We start from the raw sequence: 26,374 nt of genomic DNA on the forward strand, positions 1-26,374 counted from the left end.
CTAGGAAGGAAAATTGACCTTTGCCTCCGTCTGCTTGACAGACTGAAGGAATGTGATATTCACTACAGCTTTGGACATTGAAATCAAAGTGAGGTTCAGCTTACATGATTCCTATTTAGGTAGTATTTGCCTTCATCAGCCTAATATAACCCCCCACCCCCAAAAGTGTCATAAAACAGAATTGAACATTGACACAAATACATACACGAACAGTCTGCTGTTGCTGGTGCCCTTCTGTTTCTGTTTTCCTTGGTATTCTGTTGTAACAACTAAAATCTTTTGGCATCAAATCTAGAACTGGCACTACCGTTCTTTTCCACACATACAGCTTACATTACACATATTCAGTAGGGACCTGTGACAGCACCTGACACACATATTTAGTAGATTTTCTTACCTTGTTTCTAGAGTGTTAGCTCGACACTAGTCTATGTCAGGTTATGTCAGTGCTTCAGGTTGTACTCCGCACTCAGTTCAGAAGTCACGTTGTTGACAGTTGTAAACAGAAAGTAACACAAAACCTTGTCATACTGCAAAACCATTACAATGACAAACATTATTCAATATTATGGATAAAATTAGTGGTATTAACACACAGCAGATTTCAGGCACAAATAAGTGACATTATCACACTGTCTTACAACTACACATCTAAGGATTTTTTTTCTATTGACTCTATTTCTATATAATGACATAACAGACATTGTAAATCCCAGGGAAGTCCGTTTGGACATTCTAGGATTCTGAACAAACTAGGTACACATGGTCCATAAACTATGCGGGTTAGAAATATTGAAATAGTTTGACAATGCATATAAATCATACAATATATTGGACTGGATTTCTTTGAGCAAATTAACTCCTTAGCTGCCAAGTTCTATACAGATTACAGCATCTAAGTGTTTAGAGGGGTGAAGGCTCCCTCTCTCACTTCCTCAACCCCTCACTGTGAACAAATAGCACTTTCAAGTTCCCTTGGGAGACAAAACAATAAACACTGGGAAATAAAAATATTTTTTACAATAAAGAAATATCAACAGTTCATTAATGTTGCTGCATGGATTTATTCAAATATATAATTAACGTAATATATGTAAAATAAAGTATATCATTTATTATCTGGGAGATGCATTTACAGGAAAGGCTTCCTTATTTACCTTCTTGTCAGCTGCCAGGAAAACATGATACCTTGATAAACAGCTCAAACCGGTTTCTATATCAAACAGGGTGTAGCAGCACTTCTATTAATACGGTGGTATTCAGGCTCCATTACGTTACGAGTACTATGCAATATTAATTTTTTTTTTGATCACATGTCATCCTCCAAAAAGTGGTTAAAAGTCACAAGGACCCCGGAATGGTACCAATAAAAACTTCAATTTGTCACCAATTACAGCTCCATTAACAAAATAATAACAAGTTACTTGTCTCATGTTTTTCCGTATTAGTGCTTAGTCGGACCACAATTCTGCAGCATGAACAAAGTGCACCAAAAAAAGGTGCACAATTCCTGAACAGTGCAGAGGTGCCAGATTCATGAAGAACTGGCACCACAATTCATGAATTAGGCGCACCCTGTACACTTCACAGCAGACTGCACTGAACTTGATAAATGTGGGCCAATGGGGTCCGTGCGCCAGTTTTCTGTCGGACTTTGCATGTTCTTTTTAGTGCAAACTGCTAGCACAGGTATTTAAGAAGTGTCTGTGCCACATTTGTGTCACATGCAACCCTTTTGTGGCGCGGCTTCATCATGCAACACAAATAAGGGGGCGTTCCGGTGCTTAGTCGGACCGTGCACCAAATTTAACATGCAGTGTCCAACAAAATTGTATTGCACGCCCCATATTAACCCCTTAACGCTCTGCGCCGTAGCTCTACGGCGCAGAGGTATAGGGAATGTATGAAGAAGGCTCACGGGCTGAGTCCTCTTCATACAAGGGTGGGGGCTGTTGCATATTGCAGCAAACCCCCACCGCTAATAACCGTGGTCGGTGATTGCACCGATCGCGGCTATTAACCCTTTCATTGCCGCCGGCAAAGTCGCCGGCGGCATTTAAAAGACGACGGCGCGTGGGCGCCGCCATCTTTATTACGATCGTCGCTCCCCCGAAAGTCATCGGGGGGGTGGCGATCGGTTGCCATAGTAGCCTCGGGTCTTGACACAAGGCTACCTGGCTTCTGCAGATTCGTTACAATGAGCCAGTGGCTCATTGTAATGAATGAGATGCAAAAATGCCATATATTGCAATACAGAAGTATTGCAGTACATGGTAGGAACGGTCTGACCATCTAGGGTTAATGTACCCTAGATGGTCTAAGAAATAGTGAAAAAAAAAAAGAAAAAAAAAGTTTAAAAAATAAAAAAAAATGCTAAAATATTAAAAATTCAAATCACCCCCCTTTCCCTAGAACTGATATAAAACATAATAAACAGTAAAAATCACAGACACATTAGGTATCGCCGCGTCCCAAAATGCCCGATCTATCAAAATATAAAAACGGCCGGCGGTGACCTCCGAGACGGGCGCCCAAATGTCCGAAATGTGACTTTTACACCTTTTTACATCACATAAAAAATGGAATAAAAAATGATCAAAATGTAGCACAGACCTCAGAATGGTAGCAATGAAAACGTCCGCTCATTTCGCAAAAAAATACCCCTCACACAGCTCCGTGCGCCAAAGTATGAAAAGTTATTAGCGTCAGAAAATAGCAAAAACATTTTTTTCGTTCTTGTACACATTCGTTTAATTTTTGAAAATGTATTAAAAAGCAATAAAACCTGTATAAATTTGGTATCACCACAATCGTACCGAAGCAAAGAAAAAAGCTGAGGTGTTATTTGGAGCGCACAGTCAAATTCGTAAAAACTGAGCCCACAAGAACGTGCACGTGCGTTTTTTTTTTCCAATTTTTCCACATTTGGAATTTTTCTCCTGCTTCCCTATACACGGCATGTTAAAATAAATAACATTACAGGAAAGTAAAATTTGTTATGCACAAAATAAGCCCTCACACAGCTCTGTACATGTAAAAATGAAAAAGTTATGGATTTTTTAAGGTGGAGAGCGAGAAATGAGCAAAAAAACCCTGCGTCCTTAAGGGGTTAAAGGTGCACCAAAAAAAGTGGTTCCCTCTGTTGTAACTGTACAGAGGGCATCAGATTCATGATGTATGGGCTCCAGAAATCTGGAATCTGGCGCAGTAGTTTGCACTACTACTAGTGTGTTTTAAATGTCATCAGTCTTTTTTCCCATAACGGTCTCTTTTCTATCAACATTTTTTAGTAAAACAAATTGTACTCTTCAGTGTGGGTGCCATTACTTTATTAAACCTTTCCAAAGGGGATGTTAAAAACAAACATACAAATCCCATCTCCTAATAGTGACATTTTATTTTTATGTAAGTAAATGACATTTGGAAGCCAACATTTGGAAAAAAATGTCTGCACGGCACATCCACATGTTATACAATAATCATTGCTGCTAGGCTACATTAATAACATCAAGGTCGATTTACTAGTTACATTTAGATCAAATTGCATGAGCCCACTAACCCCTTCACGGTGACATTCTTTTAGTGGGTATAGTGGCCTTGTGAAGTAGTGCCGGAGTGTAATACAGCTGGTTAGCAATATTAAACTTCACCATTCTGTGATTCCATGCGATTGATGATGAACCGATTCCCCTGCAACATTCGTTCCACTTCTCCAGATTCCAGTCTTCTACTACCTCTCCCCACTTTTGTGGTACACTGGAGAGTTCCTTTTGGCACCATGCCTCGATCAGATATTTGGCTTGCGACACAAATTTGAATGTAAAATCCTGCGATTAGTCCAAATCCGTCGGATCGCCCGTCACCCCCCCCCCCCCGATTTGTGTCGCCTGAAAGCCGGCGCAATTGTGACACAATCCGATCCCGTACAACACCATTTCCGGCGTGATCCCCGAAAAGTTGGGAAACCCGAAGAAAATTTTTGTGAAAGGATTTTATGAAAAATTAACATTTTTTGGCAAGTTTTCGGGTTTCGTTTTTACGGCGCTCACCGAGTAGGTCCAATAATGTTTCGGAGTTATTGTACAGATGCGGCGATACCAAATATGTGACGTTTTTTGGTGATTTTTTTTTTTTACTTTATTAGATGTGTAAACGGAATGTTTGTATTTAGGGGACGTCAACTTTATTTAATTAATTCGTTTTTATTAAAAAGTGTTTTTACTAAGTGCTTTTTTTTAACTTTAACAGGTTGGCTTGAAAAAGCGATGCGCTGATCGCTTGTTCAAGCTCTTATTCCTATGACACAGTGTAATACAGGTGTATTACATTGTGTTAAGTAACACACTGAGCAAATTGCGCATGCTCAGTGTGTTACACCCGGGTCCTGCCTTCTCCTGGAAATCACCAAGCCCCTAGTCCATAGCTGCTTCTGGTACCGGCTGTTTAGAGATACCAAATTTTTATAGGGTTCATAATGTTTTCATACATTTACAAAAATTAAAACCTTCTGCACAAAAATATATATATATATTTTGCCATATTCTGGCGCTAATAACTTTTTCATACCTCGTTGTACGGAGCTGTGGGTGGTGTAGTTTTTTGCGACTTTTGATGACTTTTCAATGCTTCTATTTTTAGGACTGTACGACCTTTTGATCATGGCAACCGATCGCTGCACCTCAATTGCGTGACCGGGAGCAACGATCTTCACCAAAGCGCAGCCTTTGATGAATGGACAGATGAACACCCGCGATCGGTGCTAGCACCGAAGGCAGGTGTTACCGGTAAGTGTTAGTTGCAATATGCAGCTTACAGTTACCGGCTATGTAGAAAGCTCAGCCCAAGAGCCCTTGCCATTCACCTGCAGCCGATATGTGACTAATACTACGTCATGCATCCGTAAGTGGTTAAAGGTTTGCCCATGAAAGAAAGTTCTCAAATTTTAATCTCCTAGTCATGTTTATAAAGATCATTTATAACCTTCTTACTTTTCAATTTTACTCAGTTTTATAGCTGTTTTAGCTTTTATCAATCAGTGATTATAACACCAAAATAACTTGATACCTGCCTACAATAAATGTGCAGAGAGGGAGACTTTTTAAACATCAACTCTTTGAATCAATGTTCAATACTCCATCTGCTTTCAAGGGGGAAGAACTGAATCAGAGGACGTTTCTCTCTGTAAAAGGATACAGTGGGATACGCCGCTGCCCTCCATTGAAATGAAAGGCTGGGAATCCTCCCATCGTAGAACCTTAGTGAGGAGGGACTTAAAATCCATATCCGATAAGATCCCCCGAGATAATATTTCCACTAAGGAGAGACAGGCTATTAAAGAACTTAAAGGGGTATTCCCGTTTCAGCAAAAAATTGTTATTGTTTTTATGATAAAAAGTTATACAATTTTCCAATATACTTTCTGTATCAATTTCTCAGATTTCTAGATCTTTGCTTGCTGTCCTTGAATACCTCTTGATGTCCTGGAATACGTCTGTTTGGTACTAGTGGACAGAAATCTGACCATGGTCAGACAGGTGCACGGCTTGTTATAACACGGGCAGTAATCAGAGCTGTGCAGTATAACGAGCCGTGCACCTGTGTGACCATGATCAGATTTCTGACCACTAGTAGTAAACATAGAAGTTTTCCATAGAAGGACAGCAAGCAGAGATCTAAAGAAAACTGTAAGGAATTGATACATAAAGTATATTTGAAAATTGTATAACTTTTGATAATAAAAAGAATGACATTAATTTGCTGTAATGAGAATGCCCCTTTAACCAACGGAGGGATATAGTAATTAAACCTGCAGACAAGGGGGGCAATGTTGTGATTTGGCCAGCACAGATGTATGAAGAGGAGGTATTCTGACAATTGAATATGACTCAATGCTACAGACGGTTACCTTCCAACCCTATGTTGATTTTTAAAAAAGAACTGGATTCTCTTTTACAGATGGGAGTGGAGAATCACATTATTGGACCTAAATTGAGAGATGGATTGTCAGTGGAAATCCCCACTACACCGACATTTTACCTATTTCCTAAAGTTCACAAAAATGCGAAAAGACCACCAGGTAGGCCAATAGTGTCAGGCGTGGGGGGCTCTGCGAGAAAATATACCAATTTGTTGACTTTTATTTACAAGGATGTGTTGAGACGCTCCCATCTTTTGTAAGAGACACCACGGATGTGTTGCGTAGATTGGAGGGGGTGCATTTAGAGCCTGATATTTGAATGGTCACATGCGATGTCAAGGCTCTGTACACGTCTATATGCCATGACCACGGGATGAGGGCGTCCAAATATTTTCTGTCTATGTCCAACATGGACACCAATTTCGTTGAATTTATTTTGCTCCTTTTGGATTTCATTTTGTTTTCCGGGACCGCTTTTTCCTACAGCTCCAGGGAACGGCTATGGGGGCGACTTGTGCGCCCTCGTATGCCAATCTTTCCTGGGGCTGTGGGAGAGGGAAATAGTGGATAATACCATAGGTTGGGACGCCGTCGTCTCGTGGTCTAGATATATAGACGATGTGCTGTTCATCTGGCAAGGATCAGATACTGATTTGGATATCTTTTTGCAGAGCCTCAACACCAATCAACAGAATATCAGGTTGACCTGGAAATATAGTCAGAGCCAGATTGAATTTTTGGACATCTTGATTGCAAGGGATCCATCGGGATTTATCGCAACTGATGTATATTGGAAAGAAACATCTGTTAATTCGCTGCTTCACGCATCCTCCTCCCACTATCCTAAATCAAAAAAGCCATTCCCATAGGACAGTTCCTACGGATGAGACGTATCTGCTCCAGTGACCTTTCTTTTGAAAATCAGGCTAAAGACCTCACCAGGAGATTCCGCAATAGAGGGTATAATGATATTACCATCAGAAGGGGCTATGATCGTGCGAAGAATGAGACCCGCGGCTCCTTGCTGGTGAGTAAGCCAAAAAAGAAAAATGAGGATGAACCGATGCAATTGATCACAAACTTTAACTCCCATTGGAGGGAATTTAAGGAAATCGTGGAACGGCACTGGCCTGTCCTCATGACTGATGGAGACCTAGCACAGAGTCTAAGAACATATCCCTCTCTTACATGGCGGAAGTCCCGTAATTTACGGGACATGTTGGTCCGGAGCCATTATGTTCCTCCCGTTGAAAGAAGCTGGCTGGGCAATAGGGGCCCAACGTGGGGTTCCTTTTGCTGTGGGAAATGCAAGGCATGCCGCTATATGGAATGCACAAATGATTTCACCGACTCAGAGTCTAAAAAACAATATCAAATTGTGTATCATATTAACTGCAATACGGAGGAGGTGGTATACTATCTGCGTTGCCCATGTGGCAAAATATATATCGGCATGATGACGAGACCTCTTAAGGTACGGGTTTTAGAGCATATCAGGAGTATTAAATCAGCCGGGATGAGACCAATTCGGGTCCGTTTAAGGGACTTGAAAAAATTGCAGCCTATTCCAAAACATTTTTGTGAAGTACATAGCTGTAACCCGAGGGGACTCACAGTACGAGGAATTGATAGAGTCCTCATGGGCTCCAGGGGTGGGGACGTGAAAAAACGTCTACTGCAGAAGGAACTTAGGTGGATTACCCTCCTGGATACAGTACAACCGAAAGGCCTCAATGAGGCCATTAGCTTCAAACCTTTTTTATAATTCCCTTTAGTGTAATTTTTGTTGTGGTGTGTTTTTAGTAATTGTTGATTGTGCCTATTTCATTATAGATGTATACTGAATTCTAGTGGTCATCATGGATCTTGATTTTCCAAGTGGCTTACCAGATAGATGTCTTAAGATCTGAAGATGCTGACACACAGAGAAATCTCGTCTTCTGATGCACACACCGACTCTGCTGTCCTGTGTGGTGTAACTCTGAGCACTTTAGCACTTTTCACTTTTTTCTTATTTGATGACTAAGACCTTGCACTGGTCAGGTCTGATAGTATTATCACTGTGTGATTTATTTTTAAATAGTTTTTTGGTTGTGAGTTTTTTGAACTGCAATAGGCGCATGTATTTTATCTAATATTAGTTGTTCTCCCGCATTACTATATTTATGCACTTTTGGCATTATGTGCACTTTATTGACTGTGACACTTTATTGTGGATCATATGTACGTTAAGTATATATGTATAAAATTTGTAATATATACTATATTTTTTTATTATTGGTACTTTTTACCGTATTGCACATATGCACTTTCTAATATGTATGCTAATTTTAATTGTTCACTATGAGCACCTAATTTCAATTTTATACCACACATTAATAATAATTCTGTATGTAGGGTTTTGAAATGTGGCTTTTTTTGATATTATATATGTATAGTTTGATGGTCATGATATGGGATTCTATGTTTCTGTGTGGATTTTAGGCACTGTGACCTTTCCGTTGTTTCGGTTTTATATTATGATATACCTGTACTATTTCAGTAATCACCTGGCTATGCTTGTCCGTGGCGTCCAGTTGACGCGCTCGTCCATGTGGAGGTGCGCGTCTTCAAGCTGGACTGCCGATGGTGAGTATAAAACAGTTGACGTGATACACACACTTCACCTCCTGACGAAGCATCAGCGAAACGCGTGTCGGGGTGTAGTTTATTGGCCTCCTAGGATCCCCCATTGAACCTATCACCATACTTACGGGTAAGCACTAATTGATTGTGTACATTGGGAGCCGGAAGGTACCTCCGGTCCCCACTTCACATAGGACTGAATTGAGGATATACTCTTCTGTTTACATTCCCATCTGCATTATTCACTATTTATCAACCTTTTAGTCTGTATTACTATTTACTTACCTTTAGGTTCTGGGGTTCTTCAGGGCGCTTATGTTTTCCATGGTTGCCCCAATTTCCATCAGGGGCTATTTGTTTCCCCCTATTTCTTTCCCTATTACGTGGTATTATGCATTTTGTGTATTATTATTCTAATAAAATATATTATGAATTTTATTTATTTTTTGATGGCTTTTTTCGGCTCTCTCTTGGGTTGTAGATCAGATATTGGTTGAGAGTTGTAAGGATATACTGTTGTATCAAACTGGGCCTCCCCTTCTTTTTGGTTTTCATTGTAGAACCTGGCCTTACATAGAATTAACTTTCTATTTGACTTTCCTTCTATAATTAATGTCTAAAGTGAATTAAAAACATCACCAATATTATATTATCTATAATCAACAAATCTTTTCCAACATAATATAAGCAACTGATACAAATCAACAGACAAATAGGACAACAAAAAACAACCAATCTGTTATATAGTTATTGTAACATTTTATTACCCTCTCAAATAGTTTAAGAAATCTACAGAGCTTGACTGGGAACAAAATAAGATCATCACAGCCGTATAAAACATTAGTTCATTGTTATTTAATAAATAGAAATTTAATTTTGGAGTTTAGCATTGGGATGGGTACATTGTCAAAGACAAAATGCTTAATTGCAGCAAAAAGGTTCAATGCTTTTGGTCTCATAACTGGAATTAAAATCTAATTGATGGAAAAAGAATTGGAAAAAACCTAAAGAAAAGATATTTATACTTGAATGGAAATTTCTGGAACACTGTGTTTTATGGCACAAACCACAGCACAAATGACAATGTTAAATTCTAACATAAAAGCAAAAAACATTTACTGGAACACTGTATAATTTATAAAATATGTGATGCCTCCCAGACACCATTCTCTTAACTTAATCACAGGTTTACTACAGTACAGTCGATTTTAAGGATCAAATAATTGGTGGGTGCAACACACATATGCAGACGTATCAATATTATAAGTGGTTTAGTACACTAAAGCAAAATGCAACCGAGCAAAAGGGATTTCTATTTTGGTATTCAAAGATTTATAAGGTGCAAACATTTCCCATGAGAATTTCTTATGATGTGTCTCAATGACGCTGCTGTGAAGATGATCATGTGAAGATTATGGCAATATTGTGGTATTTCCACACAAGCCCTGTTTATTACAATTGCTACAGAGCGGCAGTAACCATGGACTCCTCCATTCCTGCATTAAGAGTTCAGTGAGGAGTTTTCAGCACTCAGAGGAAATGTTACAGTCTTTCCAGCTCTGGGAGAAAGTATTAGCGATCTGGATATGCTCTATGTATAACGATACACATCAGGAAATGTTGGAGTGAAATGATAAGAAGTTGTGCTAATATTTGTTACCTGATTATACCAAAGCCTTGTCTAAAGGATTCAGTGCATTAGCAAATATATCTACTGAAAATCACTTACTCCGAGCCAACAATGGCCAATATCTCAAAAACTAACTAAAGCTTTGCAGGATTTCTGCTACTCTTAGTGCCTAGCAGCTTAAAAATTAAGCAATATCTACAAAAGTTTCAGAAAACAGTCACTACACTACTCTAAGGGAAAGCCACTTAGGTTTAGTAACTTAGTAATTCACATATAAAATAAGATATTCTCTCTCCTTTTTATAATAAAAAAAAGAAAGGTACCATAGTCATACAGAAATATCTAGAAGCAATATTGAAATGTTACCAGGGCAAAAAAATAGATATATCTAAGGGAGTCAGGGAATGGCATATTTCTTAATCATTGCTAATGTGCAGGACAAGTAATAAAGTTATACAATTCAGAATTTCAGCGTATAATTCCTTAAGTGCCTTACCTCTTATATCCAACACCTCCACCTAACACTGCCCAGTAGCAGTAGTGACGATTTTACTTTTCACCATCACCCAGAGGAATATGTGGTGGTACAAGGCAAATCCTTATTTATTTGTTTACCACCTACTTGAAAGTGAGAAATCTAATGATTTAGCATGCTATAGAGCAGATTGATATATCGTTTTGTTGAAAAAGTTAGACATGTTATACCGAATATTTTACAACAAAACTATAAACCAATCTACATCCTACTGGTAGATTTGAGGCCCATAAACAACCAATAGGTCCTTAGGCTACTGGGGTTTAGGGTCCCAATGGGTGACAATCTCACTCCCATCCATCTTCTAGTTTATGCATTGAAAAACAATTAAATAAAAGCTTTTAAAGTCAAAAACTGGGCGACAGATGGGACAACAATTGCCAGACACGCTGGTTAGGTGATCCTAACCAGTTGACATGTTTCCTTTATGGAGGTTGTATTGAATTAGAAAAACAAAAAAAATCCCACAGTTTCCACCACACTACTCTTTAGGTTATGTGTAGTATGACTCCCGTTAATGAAGCTAGAATGCAATACCTTACACAACTCATGGGTTAGTGCAGTGCTTTTCTTTGAGAATAAAAGTGGCTGGGTTTTATCTAATTAGTGATACTCATGATTATAATTTGGTTACTGATTAGAACATACAGAAAACACCCAGCCAAGTATCAAATGGCAGTCACACAAACCTGAAATTGGAACCAAGTCCCAGATAGAAGCAGTCACTCAGTGGTTACATACACAAAAGGTTCTATAGGTGTTTGTATGTAAGTCGGAACAAATATGTTTTCCAACTGTAACCTCAGACAAACTAATTTTTCTGTCCGAGTGACAATAGGAGTTTCAAAATGTTGGGTTGTCATTAGAACAAGGATCAGCAATAAAGCTTCATTACAGATACCAGTGATAACTTTTATGTTGACCATTGCAGTCTGGGGCTAAAGTTCAGTAAATGACCTGCATCTAGAGAGCTTCCCCAGAGGTCACAGTGGGCAGATAGGTCCTTTTGTAACTAGGGGTAGCCTGTAAGTCAGGTGTTCAGAAGTCAGGGACCGCCTGTAAAGGTTTTCTAGATAATTACAAGAATTGTGTCACATTTCATATGGACTTAAACTTAGGAAGCATGAGAGCCGTGAGTGGCTCCTGAGCCAGTGGCTGGCAAACACTGCATTACAGAAGGTTTTCCTTGAGTTTTGTGCAAGTTTAAGGTTTCCTATCCTATTGCATGGCGTAACAGATAACAGACCAATAATTCCCCGCCATATTATGTTATCATCATGTTATTAAGTGTTACAGGCATCATGGCTGTAATAGTGGTCTAAAACATCAGAGAAATCCACTTAGGAGAGTGATATTCTCATCTTCACCTAAGACAACTTACATGACTAAAAAATATCTGCCAAATAATCAAAGTCTAGGATCTTGACAATTCTGTCACTTTGAGGTACTGCAGACCTTCCACAGCATAGCTGGAGAGCCACCTAGTGGACTCTACTAACATGATCTAAGGTCGGCTATACCCAGGGCTACATAAAGCTAAGTATTCCATCATTGAATTAAAAGGCAAACAAGTTTATTGCTGTAACGGTACTGCAAGCTCATCTTATCAGCATGGTAAAGGTAAAAGGACAACCCAGCGCCATTCAGCAATGGAAAAGGCTTTTGCTCATAATATGTAGGCTGTGGTACAAAATAAAAGTCTAATCTGGAAAGAACCTTGTCTAACAAGTCATTGTACAGTAGACACTGCTGTAGGTTCTAAAGTTTCAGATTGTTGCCACTGTCATGAAATTCATAGAAGTGACCACAATCTATAAAATAATGGCTTTGTGCAGGAGCTATCATACCTATGGAGATAAAAACCTTCTTTACATGGAAGACATTCACATGTCTGATATATATTAGAATCATTGGGCTCTGTAAGAACTTGCATAAATATGTCTCCCTCTATATTGCTCACCATAGAGACAGATGAAACAGCACAATATCACCTGCCACAAGTGCCACGTAAAGCGCTACAGGGGAAGGCCACATGAAGGCTGAGATGCCCTACATCTACATGGGGAGCAGCAGAGGGTACAGAGCTGCTATTCCAGGTAAATCCCTTCAAAACTTGATTTACCAAACCCACTCCATGTTTGACTTTTTGCACTGATGTTTACATGATTAATTAGATTACATTGTTGGCTCCAGAGCAGAGTACCCCTCTCTATGGCATTCATATGCCCTCTGGATATGAATAGGGGTTGTATTCTTGGACTACAGGCACAGGTAGGTCAGCTATACATAATAGTATCTTAAAATGTTTACCCCAGAATTAAATGTTATTGCCCATCAATGCTCCGTTTAATAGTCTATGGGTCTGGCAGCAATAGTGGAGCGCTGTACATATCCATTTCCTGCAATCCCATTGACTATGAATGGGGCGTTGGGCACATGCTCTATCTGCCACTCTATTCATTAGGGAGCACAGAACCTCCTTTTTAGTAAACAATGGGGGTCCGTACCCCTCTGATCAGTATATTAACCCTGTATGCTGTGAATAAACTTGGGACATTCCCTTTACCTAATGCAGATTCTTATGGGTATCGCAACACTAACAGTAGCTCATCAAATCTGTTAAAAGTACATTGCTAAGGATAACAAACATTCTGTAAAGCAACATGTGACATCTCTATACCATGACACTGAATGGACTTTTTTTCAGCTTCATAACTAAAATTAAATGTTTTGTTTTTTTTGCTTTGATTAGTCTTCAATCCACAAAAGTACAGACAAAAAATTGCTCCCCTCGTTACTGGTTACGAGGTACACGTTAGTGCATAGTTATTCTTCCCTGGAGAGACCTGGCTAAAAGGAATCCCTGATCTGGATGCAGCACTCATCACCCTGAACTACCTCGGTCCTTAACACCTTCACATAGAAACAGTGCACACAATAGCCACCAGAAAAGGGTTACATACAGCATCTCAGTTTCAATCTGCTTCTAAATAGAAGGCTTAAAGTGAAACATACACATATTGGCAATGATCATAAACATACATGTAAACAATTTACATCATATATTTATGGACTACATACTCACATGTATGTTCATGCTAGTGGCAGGGATCACTTCTTACCATGGAGACAGAGCTACTTACTATCAGTTAAGGCTTATTACTGTATGTGTATGCATATCAGTGGCTGCTGTCAGTACAATAACAATGACATGTAGTTGGTGGCATTTAGGTGGCCTGTGTTTATGGCACATGGCTTGAGCTGAGGATATGAGGGGTAAGCAGGGTCTATACTCTACAGAAAACTAGCGAAGTGCAGAAGGCAAGGGTCGCAGACAATACACGCACCAACCCTAACAATGGTACACCTGAGCCTACGGTTTATATCTTCCTGGAACATCTTTAAAACTCAGTCTCAATATAAATGTAAGCATAAACTATTATATAAACCATTTTTTGGAACGTAAATCTTCATTTACAAAAAAGACCAAGCATGTCTATTATCTAGTGCAGTGCATCAGTATTTCTTCTTTTTTTTAGTAACTATAATATGAAACTAACATCACACTCTGCATAACAGAGCTCTTCTACAGAGATACAGCACTGACGGCTTCTTCGGCTTTTGTCGTTATTCCATTGTTAGCCTCAGTAGAAAGCAACCGTGACCATAGTGCCATCTCCTTCCATTAGCAGGCCAAGAACAAGTTGAGTTTTAAAGGATAAAACCCAAGCTTTTAACTTCTGGCTTCAAGTGAAACTCTTCTCCGCCCGTTTAGTCCTCCATTTCATGGATAATTTTAGCCTTCCTAAGTAGGCTCAAGGCTTATATTTAAATACGGAGTCAGGTTCTGCCATAAAGTGAAGCTTCATTGGTCAGCACAAGATATAAGCACAGCTGCCTGGGACATATCGTTCTTCTGTCCATCTCTTGCATGGCTAGATCTAGGACTTCTGAATAATAAAAAAAACAAACAACAAGCTTAGTTTATATCTTGCTTAGGGCAATTATAATCTAACTACAGCTACACTTTTCAACATGTGTCAGTCATGAAGTAGGGATCAAAAAATCAAAGTTGGTGGACACACATAAACTTTACTGAATGAATTCCTTGAAGAGTCAATTTCAGACATCTGCTATTATCTTTTTTTCAAAGTAATGTCTGTGTTTTCAGGCTGAAAACAAGTCTGGCAAATAAAATACTTAAACACGTCACTACAATATGAGGAATTGAGAAATGGTCAGTGCATGAGTAGGGTACCAGCCCTTCCGCAATATCAACAACAATAACTCATCACTCCCGTCAGCAATAAGTCATAGTTATTGACATTTCGGTCACAAGATCTTCATCAGAAACTAGCTCACCGAATTGCACATGGGTAGCAGCAAAAAGAATGGTAGGTCTGTGGCCATGAGCAGCAGTGTTAGTAAATGTGGTGCAGTGACTGCTCAGGAAGTGTCTTTCTGAATAGTCACTGCATCACGTTTACTCACACTGCTGCTGATGGCCAGACCTACCATTCTTTTTGCTGCTACCCATGTGCAATTCGGTGAGCTAGTTTCTGATGAAGGTCTTGCGACCAAAACGTCAAATGAAATGAATGTGGACTGCCAATCGATGTTTTCAATAAAGAATGACTATCGCTTATTTCTGACTGGAGTGATTATTGACGTCAATATTAAAGAAAACTAACTTCACAAATCCCTTAACTGTTGAATTGTTTGCTAATTATTGGCCTCTAAGATTTTGCATGTGGCGTTTGCATTGCATTTACATTGCACTTAAAAAGCCTGGGGCAGGGCTAGGCCCAATCGAATCTGTGGTTCCAGTGAAACACATGCAAACGTTAACCATCAGTGGTGTATTGCCTGTACACAATGCAAAACACCGGGTGCTGGCTATCGATTGCATCTGTTTCACTGGAAGCGATCGGCCTGAACCCGCCAATGGGCGTTTCCATTGTGTTTGTAAACGCAATGGAAATACCACCTGTTATTAGTGTTCTACAAGAAGCAGTTGTCAGGTAGAGTCTACCTTGAAAGCCGTTCATCACAAATTACCTAAATCCTCTATTCTAGAAATGACACGGAACTGAAGAAAAATGTCAACAAAAATAGAATTAAGACTGCAGAATAAAACAGAGGAAGTAAAAGACAAAACTCACCTGTGAACATTTTCCATTGCTGCCACCTCAGCTAGAGCAGCTAAACTAAAGAAAGCAGACACAGCTGGTATGTCTTGGGTAATACTGCAGCTCTGGTCAACACCTGCCTCCCTGGAGATTGTCAGCTCTGCTCTGCAAGTTCCTTCCACACTGCAGTTACTTTGATAACTACAGGGAGGAGTTTTTTCATCTGCACAAAAAAAAATAAAACACATGAATTCATATGTAACACACCGTATTTGCAATTTTTAAAACATGACTAAGGGACAATCTTAAAGCAAATATTGGAGTCTGATGCAGTAATTTCTCAGTTAAAGCTTTGCTCATAGTGAGTTTAGCAGTCAAGTGGGCAATTCTATTTCCATGTGACAAACAGAGAAAGCAATCACATAGCAGGAACGCCTAAGCCAAGTATGAGCAAAGATTAAAATTAATTAATTAATGACAAGTAATGCTTGAATTCTAACTAGACTGTATATCAACCTGCTCAGCATCAAGCTGCCTGCAGATTGGAAACCCTCCCTCCAGTGGTTATACCACAACACACTTCAGCAGCATCCCCGCTCAGAGCACGTCTGCTACACAAACAAGTCAAGGCAATCTGTTTCTGACAAAGGCCTCACATGGCCAAAACGTCAGTAAAACTGTATGGGATTGCATTATTGATTCGCACTGAAAATAAAGCCATTCACTACATATTTAACAACGATTGAGGCAGTTTTTGCACTTTAGATGCAAGGTTTGTAATTTGTAGCCTCCATGAGTAGTGTATTATTATTTTATATCATATTTTCATATGTTGCAATGAATTATTTAGGGGCAGATTGTAATTATCACACTGGCGCAGTGTTAAATATAGTTAGGATAACTAATTAACACATTCTCTAATTCACTGTTATTAACAAAAAATACAGCATTTCACAGATATAATTCCAACCTGTCAGTCCTGCTGTACACAATTTGGTTGCTCCTGGATACGACTGTAAATCTTCTGACTATGGTCATGAGTAGCTTCTCTTGTCTGCACCATGCAGTGCTCTCTGCCTCCTGCCCCTCCCCCCATACATTATGAGAACAGCTCAGACACAAGAACTTTCTGCTGGCAAGTAGCAGTGTGCATAGATTTAATCTACAACTACAGACAGATAAGGTCTTTATCCAGGGTAGGGAGGCATATACAGAAGTGACTCTGTGTGTGTTATAGTTAGCAGGGCTGACAGTGTCATTGTGTTCTATATGAGACGATGGATCTCATCATCTCTTATCTTTCTTATCTCTCTTTTTCTATGGGTCAGATACTAGTAGAATATTCAGAAGCTAAATACAAATGTAGCTAAACCTGGATCCTGATTATCTAAGCACATTGTCAGCATACAACATCTCACAGCACTAGAGGGATTATGAAGTTTCTGCTTAGAGAGTCCCCGTCCACACTCTTTTGTGTAAACATCACTAGGGGATTAAATTTGAGAACTTTCTTTCATGGGCAAACCCCTTTAAAGTAGTGCATTCATTCTGACCTTTGGGGAGTCATTTTTAATCCTCCTGTTTTTAATGTTCCATTATATGTCATATTAAATTTTACTCTGAATGTTTTATTTTGAGTAGGCATACTAATGAAGTTTGCATTAGTGTTTATTATATGCAGGGAAGGCTACTTCCCATCATGATTACAATATTTAGAACAAAATGTAAAACAATGACATTATGTAGTTTTGCATTCATTTAAGTCAATGGAAACTGGATTTTAAATGGAAGTTCCACAAATAAGTATCAGCATTTAAAGGGAACCTGTCACCAGGAGACCCATTTTTAGCACTCCCCCAGTCCCCACAGAGCATAGTACATACACTGCCAAAGTGTTTTTGTATTAAAAATTGGTTTTACAGAAAAAAAGATATGTTATATTGTACCTTTCATTAGCATCTGCTGTGTGACTAGGCAGTTGCCTTTTGGGAGGAGCTGGAAGGAGCAGTTCCCCCCCACCCTTGGGGAACAGCTTCTCCATGTGACCTTTTCTAATATATGAAAACACACATCACTTGGCTTAGTGACGCCCCCTGCTGCTCTACAGCCAATCCCGAGTGTGGGGAGTTATTCATATATTTGAAAAGGCCACATGTTTCCCAAGGGTGGGGGGGACTGCTCCTTTCCAGCCCCTCCCAAAAGGCAACTGCCTAGTCACACAGCAGATGCTAATGAAAGGTACAATATAACATATCTTTTTTTCTGTAAAACCAATTTTTTATACAAAAACACTTTGGCAGTGTATGTATTATGCTCTGTGGGGACTGGGGGAGTGCTAAAAATGGCTCTCCTGGTGACAGGTTCCCTTTAAGTAGTAATAAGAAAAAAGGAAAAGAACATAAACTACTAAAACTGAAGCCATCAGCGGTTAATTCTGTGACCAGCTCATTAGTAGGACTTTGTAAAAGATCAGCATCTTTTAAAATCCATACATGTTTTATTGTCCCATCTATGAAGCTGTGTAAGGGCTTTTAAATTTTCTTTCACAATAATAAGTTGATATTGTTTTTAGTAAAATTTTGGGGTAAATATTACTTTCTGGATACCTTTTTATTGCAGGAGGCAAAGAAAAAAGGTATTTTGGCACTGAGTTTGGGGTCTCACTGCACGGGTTAAACAGGGTAGTTATAGATAGAGTAATACTAAATATTTATTTTTTGATAATTACTTATTTTTTAGGTGCACACCAAAGGGCTTAGTCACTGATTTCATACACAACAACACATATGTATTGTCACAATGTCAAACATTACATCAGTCTGACAGTGGTTGAAGGCAGCATCTTAGGGGTTACAGATGGGTTCAGCTTGTGGTGATCCCATTGGCTCTCATTCCACATAAAGGCATTCCACCAGGTACATGTATGTCATATGCATAAAGAAGATCATTTATAATCTACAAATAAATGCAGCTCCTTCCTCCTCAACAAGTGCTCTACCGATTGTATTCCCCTATATATGAAGTTATTAAGACTGTTAAATTCTTACCCAAAACTTGACCTAAAGAAGAGGGCTCACAGTCCAAAGATCTCACTAGGTGTGTAATTTTAGTTTTTCTTGCTTTCCTCTTCTGACTTCCAACCAGTGGTTCCTGTGTAGTTGTAGGCTCTGGGATGGAAGTAACAGTATTGGAATTCTCAGTTGTGTTCTTATCTTCTGTAATGGTTAGGAAAAACAAATGTACACATATAAGTGAAGTGTGAACATGGCTAAAAACAAGGCCATAATGGAACAGGCAGTGGCAAGTGAAAGGTAAAAAGTTGCCCAAGGGTTTCCAAAAAATTATAAGACAGGGAGCTCCGGTGACGTAGCCCAAGCGCCCTAGACTGATTGCAATATTTTTAGAACTTGCCAAAATTGAGGCGTATAGAGTTATAATATAAAAAAAACCTTAGAACAGTTCCTTATGAACTGGATAGTAGGACTAGTCTACCATTAGGTAAACTGAGGGTAGATGTCCTTTAACCCCCTTGCTGCCAAACCCACTTTTCGCATTCCTGACAAGGCCCCTTTTTGTCAAATCTGCCCTGTGTCACTATACGTGATTATAACTTTGGAACACTAACATATTTAAGTGATTTTGAGACTGTTTTCTCATGACACTTTGTACTTCATGTTAGGTGAAAAATTTGGGTTATATGTTTTCCATTTATTTATGAACTAAATGGATATTTGGAGAAAATTTGGAAACATTCTAGATTTTCTGACAGTCATAACTGCTGTATGGGCACTCACCATGGCATTGACTTCTTTTATATATGTTCAGGGTGTGGTAAGGCCGCTATGTCTCACCGCACTGTGACCTAGCAGGGCCACTCCACCAAGCTGTTATGGATATGGGAGGGTAAGAAGCGCTCACCTCTTCCATCTCCACCTGGCCAAAGAAAGGTAATATTTGCAGCCCGTTTCAGCACACGTTGTCCATCCAGGACAAACTGTCACAGTGCTGAAGGAACATGAAAAGAATGGAATAAAACAACTACAATACTCAAATACATACCTTTATCTAAAGTACTTTGTTTCTCCTTTTTATGCTTGTATTTGCTTACAATTTTGTGAAAGAGATTCTTCTTCTGTGACTGTAAAGCACCTGCTATACAAATACAATATAATGTCACATATTGAAGCCTGTAACACCCAGGGAAACATGTTAACCAGATTTTTAAAGGATTTTGAGACAGACTAAAAGCTATGGCTTGACAATCATATATTCAACATTAAATGCAGATGAAAAATTTAAAGCTACAGTTACCTTTATTTTTCTCTTCCTCTTCTTGCCCATTTCTGGGCTTTTTCTTTTTTCTCTGCAATGAAGCATTTTTGCGATCAAATGTAACGGGATTATACTGAGGAAGACTATTGAATTTCTTCTCAAATTCTTCTTCCAGCTTTGCCAAGCTGTTAAACAAAGCAGAGTTAGTCCATAAAATACAGAAAAAAACTATTATTAGTGATTAAAAAAACAGTTATGAATCCTGCACAATTATTTTAATTGACTAGATAAATTTATACAAATCAATTTTTAGATGTATCATAGCAGATTATCCCTAAGTACGGTATGTTCTTCAAGTTAAAGGAAACCTACCACCACACATCTACCTATAAAGGTAGATTGGGTGGTAGGTGGATCAATGGGACGTGAGGATAGCCCTTTTAAGGGCTAATCCTCACGTCCCCACACTTTTTTGATAACTTTTATTACACATATATTCAAATTTACTTATGCGGCTACTGCTCCGCGTAGCTGCACGCCCTCGTCCGGCGATCCTGCCGTCTGCGCATGCGCAGAAGAGCAGGCCCGAGCCTGTTTCGGAGCAGTGACCGCGCAGGCGCGGGCCTGCTCTTCTGCGCATGCTGCAGGGAGGTGCCGCCCCTGAATTAACCCCGCGGACCCTGCGCTGCTCTGCCGAATACATCCAGGGGCATAACTACAGCCAGGGGCACAACAGGGGCCCGGGACACACGCCAGATACGGGCCCCTGGTCTTGGCAGGCAGCGCAGCAGCTGCTACAGCTGTATTAACGCCCCTGGATAAGATCCCTGGCTGCGAGCCAGATGCGGCCATCAAAAGAGCCAGATCTGGCTTGTGAGCCATAGGTTCCTGACCCCTGCTTTACAGGAAGTGGGAGACAGTGGGAGAGGAGATTATTGAAGACTTTAGAAAGAGCAGTTTCAGTGGAATAAATACAGTACAAAAAACAGATTGAAGGGGATCAAGGAGCGTGTTGGCTGAGAGATAGCAGGGAAAATGAGAATAGACCAGGCGTTCCAGGAGTTTGGAGATGAAAGGAAGATTAGAGATTGGTCTGTAGTTAGTAGCACTGGATGGGTCCAGAGAGGGCTTCTTTAGTAATGGGGTAAAAGCATGTTTGAAAGAAGAGGGGACACCAGAAGAGAGAGAGAGGTAGAAGATTTTAGTGAGGTGAGAAGTGACTGCTGGGGAGAGAGACTGTACAAGATGTGAGGGGATGGGGTCACTGATGCAGGTAGTGGGTAGGGCAGAGGAAAGGTGCCTTGCTGAAAGGAAGAGAGTGAACAAGATAAGGTACCAGAAGGAAGGGGATTAGTGGGGTGAGTGGAATGAGCAATTATTTCCTGACAAATGCAGTCAATTTTATTCTTACAGTAGGTGGCCAGATGTTCAGCCCCAAGGTCTGTGACAGGTGCCTGCAACTTTGGTGCAGGAGAGTATCAAAAAGTGTTTTGGGGTTGTTAGAGAGAGCATATTAGATTAGTAAAATAGACTTGTATAGCAAATGTGCCGACTGGCGGACTCTATGATGCGGCGGTCACCACTGATGATGTCATACTGTGCACCACATGGCAGAGCACATGCCGGCTGTTAGAGCAGTTGTTATGTGCAGGGCAAATTGGTGCTGGCTGGCTACTAAAGGGGGCTGGCTGGGTACTTTATTGGGCTGGGTGGTTGGCTACTAATGGGGGCTGGCTGGCTACAAAAAGGGGGTGGCTGGCTGCTAAAGGGGGCTGGCTACTAAAAGGGGGTAGCTACTAAAGGGGGGTGGCTGGTTGGCTATTAAATGGGGGTGGCTGGCTGTATACTAAAGAGGGCTAGCTGTATACTAAAGGGGGCTGGCGGGCTGTATACTACTGGGGGCTTGCTGGCTATATACTGGGACCAATGCATTTCCCACCTTCATATTATACTTCAGTCAATAGGTTTTCCTAGTTTTTGCTGGTAAAATTAGGGGGCTCGGCTTATAAATCGGTCGGCTCATATTGGAGTATATACAAATGCATATGATAATACTGCTGTGATCGCAAAAAGGAAAACTTGGAGCTAAGGAACAGGGTAAGAAAATGATAATTAAGAGAAAATACTTGTTTTCTACAAATAAAAGAATTATTAAAAAACGAAATGTCCGAAAATATCATGAAAAGAATCCCTAAACTTGGCTTGCTGCTGTATTGTGGTCCCATTTATTGCAAGAGCTCATTAATAGTGGGTCAAAATACCTGCCACCTGGGCCCAAGCACCCAACAGTCAAAATGTGATAATATAATAACAGCTTCAGTGTAAAATCAATCAAACCAAGGAACAATCTTCTATAAATTGTCATAATAAATGAAACGTACCCAACATTTCCTTCCTCCTTTGTTTTTGTCTTCTTTAGCTTCTTATTTCCATTTTGACTAAAGGACCAGGACTCATCATTCCAGCTTCCTTCATGATCAGATGAACTACCTTTCCCTAGGTTTCTTTTCCCTAAAAAAGGACAAAAAAGGAAAATCAAGATGACAAATACATCAAAGAGTAACTGTAAAGGTTTTTTTCCCCAAAAATCAATAGCTCTTGGGATGTAAAACATGTTTGCCTATTATCTTTGTTACCAACATACAGCAGTTTCTTTGCTATACCCCTCAGATTATCTCAGTGCAGCAATAGCAGCTTCCTCTCCATATGCTGATAAGCCCTGGAGTCTGTACTTTGTGTACACTTTGTTTCTGAGTTGGTTTCATGGGATGGGAGGAGCTGCTGCTCCCTGCTCACCGGGGAGAAGGTCAGTGTATGCAGCAGAGCTGGATGTTTGAATGCAGGTGCCTCCTGCACAGAATAGTGAGATACATGATCTCCCAGTTTCTTATCAGTCCTCCATCCAAGTCTGATTCTACAGAACTTTGTCTGTATGTCTCTGCACCTCATGCTGCTCCCCTCCTCCACCTTGTCACAATAATTTGGTAAAATCACAATAGCTTTAGAGTTACGCTTTAAACAATTTTAACCCTTCCAGAATTGCCTACTTTTCTACACTTTACAAAACCAAGAGTTTTATTGTTTATTTTTACATATTTTAATCATTATTATCATCTAACATTACCTACACAGATGTTAGACAAAGCTATATTGATTGACTGCAACAATACAGTTGTGGTTACTAATCCACGTATGGCCTATTTTATGTCATATACGAGGCTCGGATGGGCTAGAACAGGGGTCGGGAACCTATGGCTCATGAGCCAGATGTGGCTCTTTTGATGGCCGCATCTGGTTCGCAGAGCCCGGTGTGGCGATTAGACTAGGGCTGGTTGAAAAATAAAAAACCATGTACTCACCTTTCTGACGCTCCCCCGCAGCTCTGCTGTTATGGTGCTGCGGTCATCGCATAGACTATGACTTAGGCAAGCGGCTGGTGTCATAGTCTGTGAGCCGCTGCCAGCGTATGGAACTGTCACTGCCGGCAGGACTGTAACAGCGGAGCTGCGGGGAAGCGTCAGAAAGGTGACTACACCATTGTTTATTATTTTAATGTGATGGAAAGGGGACTGGCTGGCTATATACAGGGGGGAGTGGGGAGGCTACTGTAGACGGCTGGATATAGGGAGGGGCAGGCTGCATACTAGGAAGGGACTGGCTGGCTATATACTTGAGCAGCCTTGTTTTTTGTAATCCAGGACATCATTAATGTTTTGGACATAAAGCTAAAAATATTCACACACCCACCATGCAGTCTCAGCGTCTGTCTCCAGAGGAGCTGATAAAGTTTACCTCCGAAACAGGCATCTTAAAATAAACTATTTGAACAAAAAGTCCATGTGCGGACCCCTATACCACTCTTAACCACCCCTTTGGTGCTGTTGCAGTCCCACCCACCAGTATCCTAACTAGTAATATATGTCCACTTTCATTGCCTATTCGACTAGATTTATTATATTCTTACCATCCTGGAGCCATATACAAAAAGTTTTTAGATCCCAGACAAGTCTTTTAAAAGACATCTACCGCCAGGATGAAGGAATGTAAACTAAGCACCCTTACATGCTGGTGTGTGTCCCCTGTGACAGAATCTGATCTTCTTTCAGCTTTTTATGCCCTAATTTATTGAAAAAAATAAGCTTTTAAAACTATGCAAATAAGGCTAAGGAGCTCCGGGCTTCCGAGTTGCTAATGGAGCCTGGAGCCCCTAAGGCTTATTTGTATATTTTTTAAAGCCTTTTTTCTTAGAAACAAGGGCACAGGAAGCTTGAAGAAGAGTAGATCCTACATGAATGGGCACACACCAGTATGTCAGTGTGCTTGGTTTACATTCCTTAAACCTGTTGGAAGATGTGAGAATATGAGTGTAGATATTCTGTGGCTTTGAGGTGAATCACCACAGTCAGCTTATGACTACAACTATGCAGAGTTGGTAAATCCTCTTCAGTACAGCTTTCTAGTGTTCAGTTGACAACTGTGCCCTCAACACAACTTTTATCAGCATGCCATAATTCTAGAAACATTCCTTACAGATTTTGGTCTTTGTTTACATTAAATTCTACATAATATCTTTACTGTACTGTGATAAACTCCTGTGTGATATTTCACAGCTCCTCCCTTCTGCTCTGGGTAAGATCAGTAGAAGGCTTTTGGTTAGATATCACAGCAGAAAGGAGGAACAGGGCAGAAATTTGAATGCAGAGATTTAAAATTAAAGAGACTAGTGCTCCCAGTCCAGCTACTACCCAGGAATATAATTTTACAAGCTGTAAATGAAGAAAAACCTGGCACTCTTTTTTTGAAGAAATTGAGGAAATGTTATTTTTATTCCAATGGTAAGAGAAAAGCAATCCAATAACAATTTTTGCAAAGTTTGGGTCTTAATAATTCAGATCTTCATCAGGCACAGATTGCTAGGTAAATAGGCGAAGAGGAGGTAGAAGTGAGACCGCGTTGCTATGACCGCTGCAATGCTTGAGGGTAGAGTGAAGAGCATGGACTCTCACTAGTGGTGAACGCACTGCGACCCGCTCTTCATGCTACCCTCAAGCGCTGAAGTGGTCATAGCAACACATTCTCACTTCTACAATTAAAGGAAACCTGTCCGGGCAATTTGGGACACTAACTCAATTACAGGTCCTAAGTGTGTTATGGCTTATTTTCTGCATAACAAATTACACTTCAAAATGGTGGTATTTAATATTCAATGCTGTGTACTGGGAAGCGGGAAAAAAATTCCAAATGTAGTGAAATTGGTAAAAAAATGCGTTTGTGCCGTATTGCAGTGGGGTTGGATTTTACGGATTTCACAGTGCGCCCCAAATGACATGTCTACTTTATTCTTAGGGTCGGTACGATTCCGAGTATACCAAATTTGTATAGGTTTTATAATGTTTTCATACATCTACAAAAATTGTGCAAAAATGTTTTTGGGGGATTTTGCCGTCTTATGCAGTTTTTTATACTTTGGTGTACGGAGCTTTGTGCGGTATAATTTTTTGCAGCTTTTGATGACGTTTACAATGTTATCATTTTTAGGACTGTACAACCTTTTGATCACTTTTTATAGAATTTTTTTTTAATGGCGGGGTTAAACGCAGTGAAAAACCGTCATTATATTTTGACAGATCAGGCATTTTCGGACGCAATGATACCTAATGTGTTTATCATTTTTACTGTTTATTTATATTTGTATCAGTTCTAGGGAAAGGGGGGTGATTTGAGTTTTTAAGTTTTTTTATTATAATTAGTTTTTTTACAATTTTTACTATTTTTCAGACTCCCTAGGGTACTTCAACCCTAGGTTGTCTGTACAATCCTACAGCATGGCAGTATATGGGAATTTCACTCCGTATTTATTACAATGTGCTGATTGTAGCACATTGTAATGAATAGGTTAATCTAAAGTAGCCTCGGGTCTTCAGAAGACCCGAGGCTACCATGGCGACGGATTGCCGCTCCCCAATTACGTCACGGGGAGCAACGATCCTCAGAAAGATCCATCTTATTGAAGCCGCCAGCAGCTTTGCCGGCGACGATCAGCGGGAAAACACCCGCGATCGGTGGTGGCGTTACCAGTAAGCCTTTTGCTGCAATATGCAGCAAAGACTTACAGGCTATGGAGAGGGCTCAGCCTGTGAGCCCTCTCCACGCACCCGCACGTGATGTAATACTACGTCACATGTCGGTAAGGGGTTAAACTACCTCCAGATTCCTTTATTGCCATCTATATGTTGAAAATAAAATCATGATTCAGCAGACTTAGG

At 40.0% G+C, this 26,374-nt stretch overlaps 2 protein-coding genes across 6 annotated transcripts in view; both read right to left on the bottom strand.

Moving 5' to 3' along the window:
* HHLA2 (HHLA2 member of B7 family) overlaps positions 1-536 on the bottom strand; it is a 40,440-nt gene extending 39,904 nt beyond the window's left edge. Inside the window, exon 1 of one of the 2 annotated variants that reach the window (XM_072136078.1) lies at positions 398-536. The gene's annotated coding sequence lies outside the window, so the exon portion shown is untranslated. Of the gene's footprint in view, positions 1-205; positions 295-397 lie in introns of those variants that run through there. The other variant, XM_072136079.1, reaches the window with a different exon arrangement.
* Positions 537-9,297: 8,761 nt separating this feature from the next.
* The window catches only part of BBX (BBX high mobility group box domain containing), a 46,699-nt gene continuing 29,622 nt past the window's right edge, over positions 9,298-26,374 (bottom strand). For 3 of the 4 annotated variants that reach the window (XM_072136084.1, XM_072136083.1, XM_072136080.1), the window contains 6 exons: positions 22,490-22,619; positions 20,148-20,293; positions 19,896-19,988; positions 18,884-19,051; positions 15,870-16,059; positions 9,298-14,657 (listed from right to left, as the gene is read on the bottom strand). In XM_072136084.1, coding sequence (XP_071992185.1) covers positions 14,573-14,657; positions 15,870-16,059; positions 18,884-19,051; positions 19,896-19,988; positions 20,148-20,293; positions 22,490-22,619 — 812 coding nt within the window. In that variant the 3' untranslated portion in view covers positions 9,298-14,572. The remainder of the gene's footprint in view (positions 14,658-15,869; positions 16,060-18,883; positions 19,052-19,895; positions 19,989-20,147; positions 20,294-22,489; positions 22,620-26,374) is intronic. The other variant, XM_072136082.1, reaches the window with a different exon arrangement.

Source organism: Engystomops pustulosus, chromosome 2, assembly GCF_040894005.1.
Source record: "Engystomops pustulosus chromosome 2, aEngPut4.maternal, whole genome shotgun sequence".
Classification (NCBI taxonomy): domain Eukaryota; kingdom Metazoa; phylum Chordata; class Amphibia; order Anura; family Leptodactylidae; genus Engystomops; species Engystomops pustulosus.